The sequence below is a fragment of the Notothenia coriiceps genome, unplaced genomic scaffold (assembly GCF_000735185.1).
Source record: "Notothenia coriiceps isolate Sejong01 unplaced genomic scaffold, NC01 NC01_scaffold00003521, whole genome shotgun sequence".
In the NCBI taxonomy this organism is placed as follows: domain Eukaryota; kingdom Metazoa; phylum Chordata; class Actinopteri; order Perciformes; family Nototheniidae; genus Notothenia; species Notothenia coriiceps.
This window is the reverse complement of record NW_011336222.1, coordinates 144,961-162,680: the sequence shown is the minus strand read 5'-3', so window position 1 is coordinate 162,680 and position 17,720 is coordinate 144,961. Positions and strand designations below refer to the sequence as shown.

At 41.0% G+C, this 17,720-nt stretch overlaps 1 protein-coding gene across 1 annotated transcript; it reads right to left on the bottom strand.

Moving 5' to 3' along the window:
• Positions 1–7,933: 7,933 nt before the first annotated feature.
• LOC104941544 (potassium voltage-gated channel subfamily A member 2) lies at positions 7,934–13,091 on the bottom strand. Its single transcript, XM_010766649.1, has 3 exons — positions 9,912–13,091; positions 8,092–8,166; positions 7,934–7,945 (listed from the first exon to the last, which is right to left on the bottom strand). Exon 1 carries the CDS (start codon positions 12,690–12,692, stop codon positions 11,115–11,117), a length of 1,578 nt encoding a protein of 525 aa, XP_010764951.1. The 5' UTR covers positions 12,693–13,091; the 3' UTR covers positions 7,934–7,945; positions 8,092–8,166; positions 9,912–11,114.
• Between the last annotated feature and the right edge of the window lie 4,629 nt (positions 13,092–17,720).

Here is a 17,720-nt window from a genome sequence, read left to right as displayed (position 1 = left end):
TAACAGCTTCTTGCGCGCCTCGCCCCATCTCTCTGCGCTCCCCCTTCCCCGACTCTCCTGTCCTCACTGCTCCACATTAAAGGGGAAGCATCGCCCACCACTGGGTGGAAACGGTTTTCAACAAAACATGTGCGTCTCAGGAGAAAACAATTGGAAATACTCATGTATAAGTTGAAACTCACATGAGACCGTAATATTTGAAAGCAGCCTGCCTCGTGCCACTGATGCATTTACAACATTGAAGAACATTGATTAACAATGATGAAAACGATGAAATATGTTCTTGTATGACTGTGAGGAGACATGCGAAGTTTAAATATAGGATGGGAAATGTTTCTACTGAACTTTAATGAGGGCAATTAATTAAGGAAAGGAGGGTTAATCAGCTATAGCAGCTGAACTTGTGATTGTTTGTCCCTGCTTGAACTGTTCTAGAAAAAACTCCTTATATCATAATATTATTAGATAGGATTTGAGCATTCAACTGGGTCAACAGGTTTGTTTGTGTACTTTGTTGTCTGTATGCGAAGATAGTTTGCATAGAGCCCACAAGATGTAGTCTGCAGGTCAAATGTGCATGCCATCTGTGAGATCCTTAATGTATGTAATATAGAGAGCTATCTACAGTACAGTTTGTTTGTGGCTAGTTTTGCTCTGATCATTAACAGACCTAAATAATTACTGCTACTATTGAGCACATGCACTTCTCCATACATTAACAGGACTTATGCTAGAAAACTCTTAATGCAATCACAGATAAAATCCATGTTAAGTTTAATGTTTGTACAGTTAAATTAACTAGGGCACTGAAGTTTTCCTGCAGACAGTCTTCCCTGTCTTTCTTTCCTCTATACTGCTTGAAAGTGGGCCAGGTGAAATCCCAGATATGTCTTCAGGCAAGGCGCGGGAATTCAACGCACATGAAAGAAAATGAGACCACACAACTCCCTAAAGAATACATGAGGAATACCACATATCCTCCCCCATGTGTTCTCCTTGCTCTTTCATTTGCTTTTGCCCAAGGACAAGTTGAAAGTACTATGCAAACCTTCTGCATTAAAAGTGTCAACATACTGATTAAGATGATGACATGGGACCACAGGGACTGCAGCAGTGGCCCACTCTGCACAGAGCTGATGGCTGAAGGTTTTCAAAGGGGAGATATTGACAGTTTTACATAAGCACACTGATTGATGGCCAGTAACTCTTAAATCCTCATCATCCTTGAATGTAAATGAGGAAGGCCCAATTGTAAATGGAGGGCAGCTAAGAGCCAGGCCACCAATATCCAATGCTGGGTGTCATTAGTTTAATGATTCATCATCCACAACCTCATTCTCAGCCATTACTTATAACACAGTTTTACTACCGGGGTGGGGGAGAGGGCACATAGAGTATTGTATATTAGATTGAGTTGGTTGGGGTTGGGGAAGGGTGAGTCACATCCCCTGATGATTAATGTTGAACTTTATTCTTTCAACCACTTTGAATTTGCACAGGCTGGTTAGAAGTCAGTGTTCATGATCATTTCCAGTCTTTTCGTTTTCCCTTTAACTCAACCAACTTGTTTTAGTTACCTTAAAAATATCATAAATTAATAATCCATAGAACATATTTTACCTAAACCATAATTTAGGTTTACTATACCTGAACTTCATCTTCAGCTGCAACCCGTATCAAGAAAACAATAGGAAAACACGGACAACGTTAACTTTTACTGTAAAGACAATATGCCTGTTGTTTAAGAGAAATGTATCAGGGGCAGTTCCAGACAAATATGTATAGAACACAGTAAATAGAAGCAGATTAGGAGAAAGTCAAAGTTGTAATATATTCAAACCTGACATCTCACCAATATCAATAAACAAAATGTCCATAAATCCACTGAGAAATCATAAAAAAAACATGTTTCTTACAGATCCGAAGCTGAATATTTGCTGTTCTTTAATGCAAGTACAGGCAATCTAGTATTATTTCACTGTACAGCATTGGTAGACTGCCAACAGGAATGGCTAATAGCTAATGGGGCATACTTTTAATGCTGCAATAAACAACACATGTAGGGTTAAAGTGTGGCTCAAGTTGTATTTCACATAACTCATAACTCACTCAATCCATAACACATACTTCCTGTTTTAATAGAAGGAACAATGGATTCCTTTAACCTATATTTTTTAAATATGAATGTTTGGGCATAGTTTTCTTGATTTTGTCCATGGGGGGGATCCTAAACAGTTAGACTTTGAAAACCCCGGATCTATATACTGTAAACAGTAGAATATCACTGGCATAGAGTTGAACAGAAAGTTTAAGGGCATTTATCCTTCAACCATTTTAAATCTTCAATTCTGTCTCCAGTTTGTCTCACTTTAAGGTCGTGCCAAGTCTCAGTCAACGGGGCAATTGATTCTGTTTTGTGTTCAGCAGCGCAGACGAGATGGAACCTCAAAGAAATGTAAGAATGCTTTCCAACTAATGACCCCACACGACTGCTGTAACCACAACCAAGCAACCTTTTTTGATTTGGCAATTTAAGATTGTATTTTCTGGACAGCTTGTACTCTAGCTTCTGGGCAGGGGCCCCGACTGCGGGGAGCCTCAAAATGTCTAGACAGAAATGTGGATGGAATAATAAAACAAACAGGAAAGTGCCAGAAATTCTCAGAGCTCCATGATGTTCACATTATATCCCCATCATATAAGCACATTCAATTAAATTGACCCTGAATTTATATGGTTTGATTTGTTACAAATAGCGCAGTTAAGAGTTAATTTTGAGATGATCAGCATATTTACGTATGTGTCAGTGTGAGTCAGCACACCTAAAATCTCCACCCTTTTCTATGCAGCACAACATGTGGAAGTGAGAGCGGGAGGAGGAGAGGGACTAAGGGACAGAGTGAAGGAGAGAGGAGGGTGTTGATCCAACTTATGACAGCAGACTGCAGGGGATGGGAAGAGCTTTGTCCTGAATGACCTCTGCTGGTGCTGCGGCAGGTGATCACTCCATTAGCACACTCTCACGCACACACACAGATGTAGTAACCTATGGTATTGGCATGTGCATGCACTCACCACCAGAAGTGCACAAACTGAAACACATAAAGACAAAGTCACAAGGACAAAAGGAAACTAATTTGTCACCTTGGCACTCAAATTAAACAGATTGACAGCTTCACATGCCACAACAGTTAACACATGGAAATGCTCCTTCTATTCCTAAATATTATTGCATGTTGGCCCAATTAACCACTCCACAACAGCAATTCTTCTTTCTTTCTGACAGCACGCAAAGGAACTTCAACTTATTTTGACCCTTCATTCTCTTTTCCTAATTTTCTCCTGTCTCTCCAGGCACATCTCTCTCTAGGGTCCCTCTATATTTAGAGATTGACCTTGGAAGTTCTATACCTGCCTGTTGAGAGCAACCAGGCTGATTATGATTGCTGTTTTGATGATGAGATATGTCCTCACCTTCAGAGTAGAGTACTCCACTATTGATTCTGGATGTGGTTTCATTTTCTGTTGTTCTCACAGCCTTCAAAAACAAGGAAAAATCAATAGGCTAACTGGTCTGGAGGCGTGGTTTAACTTTGGCTCTAACTTAGAGAGGAAACTTGGGAGTACATTAATGATATCTATACTGCATGAAGAGGTTTGCATGGCTTCATATGTGTGCAATATGCAGAGATCTTCTTTACAATGGCAACATGCTTAATTAAATGTGCAGTGAAAGCAGAGTATGTTCCACTAGCAAATGTTTTCTTCCCATACTGAGAGCAGCAGTTAAGTGCCTAACTAGTCAGTTCTGTGAAATCAACAGTTAATGTTTATCAGTCTGCAGTCTGTTCTGTTTGTGTCTTCTTCCGTCAACTTGTTGTAACAACATGGCAGAGCCGGCATACATCCCTTTGGGAAGGCAACACCTCACCCTAAAGCAGTGATGGTGATGGGACCAGAGGGTGGACCACATGATGAAAGAAAAGGGAGGAAAAGCATTAGAGGATGTCCAGGAAGAGCGGCATAAGTGGCATAGAGAAAAGGGATTGGTGGAAGAGGGGACAAACAAAGTCCTCAGTAAATGAAGTTAGAAGTGTGCAGGAAAAGAGATGAAGGGAAGGGAACAATAGAGGTAGAGAGGTAGCAGATAAAGGTCACAGTGACAGAGTGATGAGTCATCCAGTAGAGCACAGCAGCATCTCTCTGCTTCACGCTATCACCCTCTCCACCATCTGTCTGTTTGTTTTGACAGAAAATTGGGAATGATTGGCAGCGAATTAACCCTTCGAACTACTAGAAAAAAGTAATGTGTCTTAACATTTGGGTCTGAATATGTTACATACTGTATATTATGTTGATGTTTGTGGCTGCATGTGTTTGAGTGTATGTGTCTAAGATTATTTTTGCTGTTTATTTTGCATGTACCTCTAAAGGGAGTCCCGCCTCGTCTCCTGGGCCTTTGGCTGGAAACTGCAACTGATGAGCCAATCAGCATCAAGAACTAATACTTTTTTTTTTAAGACACTCTAGCAACAGCATCATCACCCTTAGCAACCATCGTTACCAGCTTCCAATGGTGTGGCTCTGCTAGTGAACTGAAAGTCACAGAGAAAAGTGCACTTGGAAGTTGTAGAAATGTTTATCTCCTGATTAGTATTTTTGGAAAATTAATCATTTATCTGCTAATTTCAAAAGGTTAATATTTTTAAAGGTAAAAGTTTAAACAATAAAAGTCTAAATACATTTTAAATATATAATCAAAAGTTTGTCTCAGATGGCTTTACAACTTGAGTCTCATGAGAGACTCTCCATAATTATAACATTGGTTTATATAATAACAAATTAACAATGAATCTACCCTTAAAGCAGCTATAATTTATATTTGAAACAAAATAAATGAATGAAATGACAATGTGAAAACAATGTGATAATAAGAAATGTGTCGCTTTTTGTCATAATCATACTGGGTATTAATTGAATAGGCAGCTCTATATGAAGCAGTCTAACATTATTTGATTGTTCACTATCAGTGTTGTTTTCAGCTCTGCTTGGCAGCAATAACCCATTGATGGTAATCAATGTGTAAGCAACTGTTTGACATATCAACTTAAAGGTTATGATTTATCAATGTTGTGTTAAATAATTATTTATGCTGCCCCAAATGTCACCTCCAACAAAAAGATCAGTTATTTAGTGTTAAAGTCATTTTATTTTTCTATAAATGTTGGTATATCCTTTAATCATTAACTGCTGCTGACATACAGCCCTGTTGTGTGTGTGTGTGAGTGCGTGCGTGAGTACGTGCGTGCGTGTGTGTGTGTGTGTGTGTGTGTGTGTGTGTGTGTGTGTGTGTGTGTGTGTGTGTGCATGTGTGTGTATACAATCTGGTGTTGGCTCAGGACTGAGGGGTGTTGGCATTGTCTTGACTCCACTTAGACCGACTGTTCCAAATGGAGACACTTGATGGTGACACCCGATCTGTCTTTACTGGCAATACACTGATCCTCTGCCAAAGACACACACACACACACACACACACACACACACACACACACACACACACACACACACACACACACACACACACACACACACACACACACACACACACACACACACACACTTGTTTACAATAACTCAAAACACATAGACACACACTGCCAACGCCCACCCTTCTGAGAAGTCCTGTACACACAAACACTACTGTTAGTATTACAGACAGCTTGAGTGGTGATCCCTTCAATGCACCTGAATCTGTTCCCATGGCCACTCTCTTCATCTTGCAGACAACCCTCCCTTGTTGCTATGGAGATTTCCTGATGTAGCACCATGGCTGGAGGTGAGCTTTGATGACATCACCGGTATTTTTGTGATCTCAAAGGAAGTTGTATCTTTCACTAACATGTTTTTAATATAGCCAAATAAAGACAACCAATCAGTTAGAACAAATTAAATGTTTAAATTGGAGAAAATGAATTGTGCTGCACTGATAAACATTGGGAGTATTTAGATTAAAACGATCACAGCATTTCCAATATGGCAAAAAAAAGGTTTTGATATTGGTGGCCACACAATAGCCTAGAGAGATGGCAGAGTTATTAGCGAGCTGGTGGGCTCCCTGGAGCAATAAAGCACACTTGCTTCATACACAGGATGACAGTGTGATGGCTGTAAACCTCTGTTAGAATGTTAATATTTACCTCCTGCGGCACAGAGATGATATGAAGTTTTCCACTGGACTCACACACAGTTCAATTCTCGTTATGGTTCAGCTGTGCAGTTCAGGGAAAAGCCAAATGTTTTTGCAATATTGTGCCATAAAAGCAATCATCTCTTTTCCATGCACATGTTAAAATGGGTGAGGATGCAGAAATGGTGTCATAGAGCATAGTTGCTTGTACTTTTATTATCATACTTCTATTTCATTTGTGTTTACAAATAGGATATTTTCGGTTTGGCACCATCACAGCTGTTTAGTACAACCCCAACCTGTGTTTTACGAGACAGCTGCTCAAGGGCTACACACCAAACCCTGTTCACTATACAGGGTTTATAGTCATCATACTTTATTGAGTATGATGACAATAAACAATTTTTTCTGTTTATTTATGGATGATAATACCCCTATAAATCTAGGAAATTAGAGCAACATTGAATGATTAAAGCAACTTATAATCACACACAGAATCACATTCTATATTGTAAGCACTGCTATTACTTGTTCTAATGTCCTACTGCAAACTATTTGATGTTTTTGGTCTGCCCTTATTTGCCCTTCATCCTGTTAAATAATGAAATCCAAATTAAATATGTAGCTTATACTAAACCATACCAAAGTGAATTATAGAAGAGGATTAATTCTACAGAAACATCAACACAGACAGGGTAATGCTGGTTCAAATGTCTCTAATCATGACATCATCAAAACCACACAAATACTAGGAAATACGGTTTATAAAGATATTTTCCCAGTTCAATTTTCTCATTAATAAATAAAAAATCTCCTTGCAAATAATGACAGTACTACTGATATCTATTTATATGGGTCATGTTTAAGACAGCACAGAATAGCACAGAACAAATACTGGCATACACAACCTTCCACTGGCGTTATTCTGCCTCATCCCAAAGTATCAGTGCACTCTGGGATAAAACAGAGCCATTCATAGGTACGTGTATACATGTATGTGCATGTATATATACATATCCATGTGTATAGGACAGGGGGAATAGCTGCAACCAGCACACATACATAGGTATTTGTATCACTTACAAATATACAAATACAGATACAATTTGTATCATCTGCAATACAGAGCACACAGATTAACAAAAGGCATATGGCTAACAGTCTTTGATTTGTATCACAGTTTAATATCAGCAAATCACGGTCGGCCTCAGTTTTAGCCACTTTTGACTTGAGGCTAAATCTGTTTTTCAGTTATTGTCCATAATGAATATCATTACCTTAAAACATGAATGGGTAGAAATCTGCGTTGAATCCAGGAATTAGATGTTCTTTGCCATATTGCGGGCTTTTTCCTAAACCCGTCCTTCTGAATTTTATATGGAAAGCAGTATAGAGAAATGCCAGAGTCCATAAAACAGATCCAGCTGAATTCTCTCACTGCCTGAATCCATTTGGACGGCGTGATCGATCCACTCACAGTGTGTCAAATCCAGAAGAAAAGCAGTCAGAATACTGCAGCTACAAAACTGTATGTGGAATACATTATATGTCAGTTTTTTTTTGTCATTCTAGCAATTGCATTTTGGATTGAGTGGTGTACCACTGGAAGGGGAGAACTGGTAGGCACCCAGTCTGGGTTTAAGGACACCAGTCAGGAGGAGGGTAGGGGAAGAAATATTGATCCAGTGGGAGTTCTGTCTCAACTCTTCGCTTTGGCCAATCTGGCTCATCAGGAAGACCAGAGTCATTGCGCCCCTATAGAGAAAAAAAGGTCACTGCAGGTTAATGGGTAATCTATACAGCTCTAAACAGAGAACACCATTCTAAGTCGTTAGCAGTGAATGTTGGGTAAAGTTCACTAATGTCATATTTACTCTTCTTATCAAATCAAGTCTGTTTACCTAAATGGGAGGCAGTACAATTGGGGTCGTCAGGGTTTCCAGGAGGTCTGTGCAGAAAAATGTAGCTACTTTCACCTGAGAGAGAAAGAGAGAGAGGAGGAAGAGGAGAATGGGGAGGAGAGAAGACTAAATTGTTAGAGCCACACAGAGTAACCAGACCCATCACATAGTTTGGTGATCTTATTAACAACGCAAGGATGCTGCTCTTCTCCCTGCTGTCTCCTTACCCCTCATGCACAACTCAAAGTGTAAACAGTGTCAGATCATAAGGAGAGGAGAATGGAGGTGAAGAGGGCACATTTTATGTGAGCGAGACCATTTTGACAAGGGCAACATTTCTCTAGAAGTGCCACCACTGACAGCATTACAGTCTTGCAGTTAATCAGACATGACGCACTGCAATTCATCCTGTACAAGAGCATCAACCAAATGCCTACATTTTAGTAAAGATAAAGAAAGAGGAGCAGATGTTAGGATATGTAATAAGGGATCTGGACAGAAACAAATGTGAAACACTAGCGAGCTGCTATGTTGCACATTATCTGAGCTTGACAGAATAGGAATTGAAAAGACAAAAGTGCATGTTACCGTTCTTTTTTTATGTGCGTTCTTTTCTCGATAATTCATCCTCGCCAGGCTCATAAGATTAGCTTCCAGACTGACAAAAAATATAGTTTGCTTACAATCAATAAATCAGTGATTCTTCTCTCTGGAGCTTTTATTTGATTTGAGAAATGAGCAGGCAATTTAACTGATGACCAACACAGAGGGTTTCACTGAAAATGTATGAAGTCAAGGTCAGGGGTTAAAACGGAAAGCAATAATCTATGACGTGGTGTTTCTTTCTGTGGGACCTCCCACTTTGCCTTTAGGGTAAGCCAACTAATGAGAATGCCCTAATTATCACTCGGCCATGAGTGTTGAGGTATAATAGTCAACTACCACACGCATGCTCACAAGAACACATTCAAGTGCACACAGAGTCACACTCAATAGATTCAGAACATGGCTGATAGATAGATTCCCTATCCTGCCTTTTTAACATGTTATATTTCCCTCTCATCCCATCTCTTTTTGAGATAGAGTAATCACAATCAGGGGTGACAGTGAACATAAATCTGCAGGGTAGCAGGGCAGCAGTTCCAAAGATAGGAATTGGGTACAGGAAAAAAGGCAAGGTAGAGGCTTTACTACTAACAATAATTTTAAATGTTTTTTTTTTTTCACACACTTCAATATAAACACGTTTATAAGCATGAATGCGAGATTCAATGCAGTTAACAATGTTGTTAAATGGCAGCTCTGAATTTGCTCTTGTTGTGAGATATCTCATGGTTATGTTACCTTTGAATCTTTTTGACATCACTGTCAAATGTTGTCAGAGACATCAGGTGAGCCACCTGTTCTTTAAGGAGATGGTAGCCACCAGGGGGCAGCACTGAGACAGGTTGGGTGGGCATGCTGTTGGTGCCCTTATTCAGTCATCTGAAGGTTAAAGACAACCTGGGCGCACTGCAGGAGCATCTGCCCCATTACATAGCATAGGAAAACCCACACACTAAGGCCAGTAAAGGCTTAAACATGTATGCAACGTGTGCTGCATGAATAAGATCATGGACAAAAAACAAACCTCTTGCTTGTATTATGCTTTTATATTACTGGGATGAAATGTCATTAAGGTGACACTCTTTATATTGAACTAACCTAAATGTATTGGCATTCCCATTAAACCCACACAGTAAAACAACTGTTTTTATGACTAAATGTAAAGGGAGGGTTCTAAAGAGGCCAGGGCCTGAGTGACAGTGTTCAGAACTTACCATGTTTATCAGTGGGAGAACAGCAGCCTCTGCTGAGCGCCTGCAGTAGCGCACTCAGGACAGCCAGACACAACGTGCTCCCAGTTCATTCATAATTCCTCACGCGCTGCCTCCCCTTCCACATCTTCCGGTTTAGCACGTCTCCAAGCGGTGCCTGGTTCATTTCGGGACCCAGTTAATAGTGGCAATTGTGTGAACAGACGTTGTTATCCCAATTTGCTTTGTGCGTCAATGCTCGGTATTTTTGGGGCTCGTATTTTACGCACGCAAATCGTAGGCTAATGTCTTATTAGAGACTCAATACAAGCTTTGATAACAATCTCCGATATAGCTTGCAAGCCATCTGGAAGGTTTCTGTGGAAACAAGGGTGCCATGGCAACGGTGACTGGGGTTACCGAGGAAACGGACGTCTCCATGGCGACTGCATCACAGCGGGCATAACTATATTTGAGGCATCCAAAGAGAAGCACGCTCCATCTTTGATCACTGTACGTGTGCGCTGTGTTTATCCACTCTCAGTGTGTCCTGCACCATGACTGAAAGCAGGCGGCCCCTGTGTTTATATCACACCGTGACAGGATATGAAAGAAAAAGGGATTTTTTTTAAAGACAGTAACATTTTGACTAGACTTTAACGTACAATAAGGCCTAAGTCATCTCACAGAACGGTCTAATTTAGATAATATGCAAAACTGTGACATTACATGTGTAAAAACACAATATACACATATTTAAATGATTCTGAATATTATAGGCTATGAATCACGACTCATAACACGTAGGCTACAATGTGAGTGCTCTTCGAGTACCATACATTTTTACTCATCTTTCAGTTATAAAGCTTCTAATAGGCTGTTTTGATGATGTATGCAAATGATGCAATTTCACAATGCACAACAGGTAAATTCCCTAACTCACCGAAGAATACTAGACCTAATATTTTAAATGAGTTATTTATCTCCAAGCGCGAAAGTAAAACTGAATTATGAATCATCATCACCGAAATGAAAAGGACAGATTTTGTGAATGGAGCACAAAGCAGCGTCTCTTAACTGACAGGATTGTGCTTCCCCTCCCTCATTATTCCTTTGTTTATTCATCTGATCTACCGCTGCTTCCGCACGCTGTAGCATAGCGACAGAAACAGCTGTGTGTTTACACACTACCCCTTCCTGCGTTCAGAGCTATGACTCAATAATTGGCTACACGTCGGTGAAAATCTTTTTGTTTATATTCACACAATTTTCCGAGTTGTATTGCGTGGTGGTGAGGAAGTTGGGCTGCTGTTTGAACGTGTTGTTGATCCCGTGCTCCTCTATCACCATATACTCGCTCTTGCTGAGTGAGGAAGAGGAGCGAGACTTCCTCAGGTCCTCTGTGTCCGCGAGGGGCTGGCAGCTGCCCACGTGCAGGTACTGTGCCTGCTCTTCCCCTTCCGTCTCTCTGTGGTAAAAGTAGTTAAAGTTGGAGACAATGACAGGCACGGGCAGAGCAATGGTCAACACACCAGCGATGGCACAGAGAGACCCCACGATCTTCCCCCCGATGGTCACAGGGTGCATGTCCCCGTAGCCCACGGTAGTCATGGTGACAACAGCCCACCAGAATGCGTCTGGAATGCTGCTGAACCCTGAATCTGGGTCGTCTGTTTCAGCAAAATAGACAGCACTTGAGAAGAGGATGACACCGATGAACAAGAAGAAGATGAGCAGGCCCAGCTCACGCATACTGGCCTTCAGAGTCTGTCCTAAAATCTGGAGCCCTTTGGAGTGACGCGAGAGTTTGAAGATGCGAAACACCCGAACAAGCCTAATTACGCGCAGAATGGTTAATGACATGGCCTGCTGTCCGTTTCCTTGTCTCTCTGCCAGCTCTGTGCCCAGAGTGATGAAATAGGGAATGATGGCCACAATGTCAATAATATTCATGATGTTTTTTGAGAAAATTGCTTTACTAGGGCACGCAAAGAAGCGCACCAGCAGCTCGAAAGAGAACCAAATAATACACAACGTCTCCACAACAAAGAAAGGGTCAGAGAATGGGCTGGTGAAATACGGGAGTGTGCCATTAATCGCAGGTGCAATAGTGATCGGATCCCTGTGGTCGTCCCTGAACTCCGGCAGTGTCTCTAAGCAGAAGATGACAATGGAGATGAGAATAACCAGGACAGACACTATCGCTATGCCCCGCGCGGGACCCGAGCTCTCTGGGTATTCAAAAAGCAGCCACACCTGTCTTTGAAATTCATTTTCTGGCAACGGTCGCTCCTCCTCCTTTATGAAGCCCTCATCCTCCCTGAACTTCTCCATAGCCTCCTCACCCAGCTCATAGAAGCGGATCTCCTCAGAGAAAATGTCAATGGGCACATTGACGGGTCTCCTGATGCGCCCGCCAGACTGATAGTAATAAAGTATAGCGTCAAAGCTGGGGCGATTTCGATCAAAAAAGTACTCGTTTCTGAGAGGATCAAAGTACCTCATCCTCTTCTTGGGGTTTCCCAGAAGTGTCTCTGGAAACTGGGAGAGAGTCTTGAGCTGGGTCTCGAAGCGTAACCCCGAGATGTTGATGACGACCCTCTCGCAGCATTCATGATCCGGTTCATATCGGTCCAGAGAGTGGTGGCCCGGGAGAGCCGCCGACTCTTCCAGCATTTTGTCACACGCCACCACCGTCATCACGTCGGTCTCTGTCTCGTTGTATCCGTGGTTCACCAGATTGTCGCCCCGGGTTTTGGTAACGCTCAGCGGGGGTGATTGCAGGAGGCTGAGGTGGTCGTCCATGCACGGTTGAAGAGGCACTCAGGGGCGGCCGCCTCGCCCCCTCCGCGATCCCCGGTCAGCCACAGCTGCCACCACAGCCTCTTCTCCTCCACCGTCTCTCTCACTCTGTCCCTCCGCTTTCACTCTCTACTGTTGCTGTTCCCGCCCACGAGGAGAGATCTGGGTTTATAAACAGGCCATCCACCCGCCCATGGCGCGCCAGCCCTGGGTACCATATCCCGTCCTCCACCAATCGCAGGACGCACCGAAATACTGAAGAAGCAACAGACGGGCGTCATTCAACACCATCATTTGGGCGTGCCTGCCTCCGTCTGCCCCTCACTGTCTTGTAGACACAAACTCAAGCAGCACAAAAACACACACATGCACACTCACTAAGGGAGTGAAAGGACTATCCTGCTTTAAACAAGGTCATTGCCCACAGATGGGCAGGACGTTTTGAAATAGGCTACTCATACATCAGAGCCTAATTTTCCGGAACAGCACCAACATCATGCATCACCCTTTGTTACATTTTGTGTTCATCCAAGACAAATATTTGGGTGTTCCATAGTGCAATTAGCACCAATGCATTTGGAAAATGAAAAGTGTAGGTATTTTGTTCTGCCGTAGCAGTTCTTAATAACTCTTGATGATAATGATGTTTATCTAAAGTCTTAAGTAACTAAAGTTAGTGGATGGAAAGATATTCTATTAAAAAAAAAAACGAAAATATTCTATATTACACACAAAATCAAGTATTATCTAAAGAAATACATAAAGGATGGACATGGCATCATAGATACACAATCCTTTCACATGCACACTACTCACATGTCATATTTAAAGGCTAATATTGTGAATGTCAAAAGGGCAATTATAGTACACAGCATCGCAGTTCCTGTGACAGATGTGATGGGCAGAGAGTAATCCGTGCCTCTCCAATCTGAAACCTGACCGAGGTTTACTCTCCCGGATTATCAGATGAACTGTGCTATTTATCCTTTACAACTATTGTTTTTGATGTCATGATGTTCAGCCCAAAAAGTGACAACTGTTCTCATATTTAACCATAATGATATACAAATATTAGGATGAAAAGAACAATATCGAAATATAAAAAATTGGGATGATTATTCAAAAGCATATGTTGTACGTTGGCAAGGTAGCAATACAAATCTAAACAGCAACTATTTGTCTTTTTTTATCATCAAGTGTTCTCCTCTAATTCTTCCATGTGCGGCTGGCTACATTTTTCTATTTAAGTTAAAGAGACTTTCTGACTTTGGTTGTTGTTCTTGGAGGCGAGGCGCTGAAAGGAAATGAAAAGCAATGAAAGTTCCCAGGGACAAAGAGTTGTTCTTGTTATAAACACTATTTATATGTTTTTCACATATCAAAGCTAAATAGTGCTCAGACTGTACTGCTGTATTGGCTACACTTCAAAAACAAAACATCCAACTCAATTGTTTACCTATTATATGTGCTCTTATGGCCTGGGGTTAACCAAGCCAGCTGGGTACCTTTGTTTGAAGCCATTTGTTATGGCTTCACAATGCTACCAATGTTTTAGGTTACGAAATCTGCTCAGGCAAAATCTTTCTTCTGATTGGCTGATGGCTATAGACTAACACTATTTCCACAAATGTTCAAATAACAGTTTCCTCATCCTCGTTGTTTTATTTTGTGTGATGATTATTTCTGTGTATACGTAGACTGTCCTTTATTCACAGATCAGACTTGTGAATTTGGTCACCTGTGTAGAGGATTTTTCTCAATTGCTATAACGTTTATACACAATATATTTCTCAAAAAGTTAGAGGATATGAGGACAATCCCTTAAGGTTAGGAGATGGTACTTTCCATACTTTAAATTATAGCTGCACTGGGATATTATAAATGTATTCAGTAAAAGGTTAACATGAACATTACTAGCAATGCGTGCCAATGTGTGTATACGTGTGTGTGTGTGTGTGTGTGTGTGTGTGTGTGTGTGTGTGTGTGTGTGTGTGTGTGTGTGTGTGTGTGTGTGTGTGTGTGTGTGTGTGTGTGTGTCTGTATGGTGGATATGTGACTTAAAATAAGAGGGTAACAGTTGATGGGTTACTAACCTGAATAAACTCAACATTGTCATTAAACCTTTTATACGATTTATTTGTGAAAACTTATATTTGAACTTCATTCTTTAGACACATTTGCATGCTAACATAACATCAACAAGTAAAGGAACACAATATTGAAGGGAAGAGAGGGAAGTAAACCTCTACTAATTGTGAGTGATTACATTTTTGCTGTTCAAGAACATCTGCTTCCTCCTGATTAAATTAAATGAGCATCCAACGACTGGTCTAATCTGAGAAGTCTCCCATCAACATGGGCAATGTGCTGCAACACCCAATCTGACAGCAAATCCCCCGTCATACACATAAACCTGGACTTCACTTGTAAAAATGTTGCATTTAAAAACACTAAGTCCTTGCAAACAGTCCCTAAATGACCCCAGTTTTCCTACAGTGTAAATGTAAAACTTGGCCACAGTTTCTTTTTCATAAAACCTCCAAGGGTCACTAAGTTCTTCTGACCAAAACCAAACTGCATTTTTTTTAAAATGTTGTTCCAAGAGAAGGATAAAGCCGGCTGTGTGTGTGGAACCCAGGAAGAATAGCCAATGCTCATGCTAATAGGGATATCATCTGACCTTTGTAACAGTAACAGAGCTTTACTACAATCTAAGATAATATAACTGACAGGGGACATTTTGCTGCATAGTGAATAGTTTAAGTTTTGATACTTTTAGTAGATTTTCTTAAATATTGTTTTTAATACTTTTTATGAATGCATGAAAGCTTCAATAGAAATGTGTTAAATTGTTGTATTGTTGCTACTTCTTCCACCACTGTAAACTGTTGAATACTTTTCTGTCGCTTCTACAGTGATTCTTTTTCCATCAATGCATTGAAACTGATTGAGGTTTGTTCAACCGGAAGCACAATTCTATGGTCAAATCAAAATAAAAAGAATAATTGAATTGCGGAAATACAGGAGGAAGGCTTGGATTAGTTAAACAAAAAAAAGAACGTCTCAGTAACAGATCCCTGCTCTGAGTCTAAGTGTTGAATTCTGAAAATTCTTAGCCAACTGTATAAAGACAATGACTGTTAAGCACTGTGACTCTGAAACATTAAGTGTAGAGCCTGTTTTTACTATTGAGGTCACTTTGAGCTGTCTTGTAATAAAAGGGCCAGTTGTTCCACAGGGAAATAACTTAGGGACAGCCAAAAGGCCTTTTAATGTGGTTTCAGGTTATATATAGGACCAACCCGACTCCCTTATTAACCCAGGAAATTAGGCTACCTTGTACATTGCACTTGAATGTCTCACAATGGAATGTGGCTGACTGAAAGGTACTGAAACAGGCCCGAAAAGCATGTGAGAGGGAAGTGGGCCATTTGTGGAAAGAACAGCTCAGCTGGCTGAGGTCATGGACATCTGGTTTCACTTGAGAAAATGGGCAGTTTTAGATCTTCTGCAAGGGATGCACTACAGCCTCTGTTTGCAGTTCCAGGAAAAAGGTTGAATTTTATGTCTCTCAGAGAAAATTAAGGATGGGGATCATGTATCTGGCAGACCTGTGCCAGCTTCTTCTGCTCAGGTGTGGTTTGAAGCTCTGCCCTCACAAGGAGACTACATATGCTTTTGTTTCTTTCAAGAAGTGTTTCCTTTCAGGCCATCGCTTCAGGAAATATAAACGGTTTTCCTCATTACCTCCCTCCACACGCTACTATAGCTGTAATGGAACATTTATTTTGATAGTTGTTCTCATTTGTTTTCCTTGTTTCTAATTAGGCTATGCTACTGCCCATCCGGCTGAGCCAATGTTTCTCCTCTTAGGGGGTTCTCGGGAGTTCCTTTCTTGTCTTCACAATGGGTCTAATTTTAGTGCCATGCCAGTTTTCTTGTCCAGCAATATACATGCTAAACAATGCTGATCTAATCATAAATAAACAACAAACAAATAGAGTATACAGCAACAAGAGGCTCGGCCAGGCTGTACAGGGATGCGTTGAGCTAAATGCTAATGTCCAAATAATGACACTCGCAATGACTTAATTCTGATTTCTAGCAGTTATAATGTTAACCATCTTAGTGTAAGATTTTAGCATACTAGCAGTTGGAAAACCACCAAACACAACGCGCAGCTGAGGCCGATTAAGATATCATTAGTTTGCAGGTGTGACAAATTAGGATTTTTTACCTGACAGCAGCACAAGTGGAAATGGGGGACAGGGGACACAAAAAGTAAATGGGATTCATAAGATATTATTAAAGATATATATAAACTCTAGTGCCACAAGGAAAAAAATATACAAGATAACCAAAGCCAGTAGGATTCAGTCATGATGAATACTGGGGATGAGTAAAATCCCTTTTTGCATTTAAATGGGAAATAATCAGGCAATTACCTGATCATGTATGAACTAGAGCAGCGGGGGGGAGCCAGAGAGCTTCAGGGGAGGCGCAGTGTGAGAAAGAAATAACGAGAAACAGTGAAATCTAGCTAACTTCAGCTAACTTTATGCGAGCAGCAACATGGATCGATTTTTAGTGAAGTTACCTAAAGTGAGAGAGGAGACAGCGTCTCGCAGAAAACGTCACTTGCACACTTTTGGCTGTCTGTGGAGACTGAGTTCCCCCACCTCGCCAAAAACGCTGTAAAAGTGCTCATTCCCTTCACCTCCACCTACCTGTGTGAGTGTGGGTTTTCCGCATTGACTTTGATCAAAAGTCAAGGCTGCAGCCAGAGGATGATCTGCGTTTATTCCTGTCTACATTGCATCCCTGCATCATCCGCCTGTGCGTATTAAAGATGCAGACTCATTGTTCCCACTAAAGTAGGGGTGAGTGTAATAAGGAGGCAAAGTTGACGTTCAGTGTGTTGCCGGGAGCATATGAGGATTTATCCACGATGTTGAAAATGTAAAAAATGTTTAAAAAATATGTTTAAAACATAAAGATTAAATGGTTTTAAAAAGTTACTGTTTGATGTTT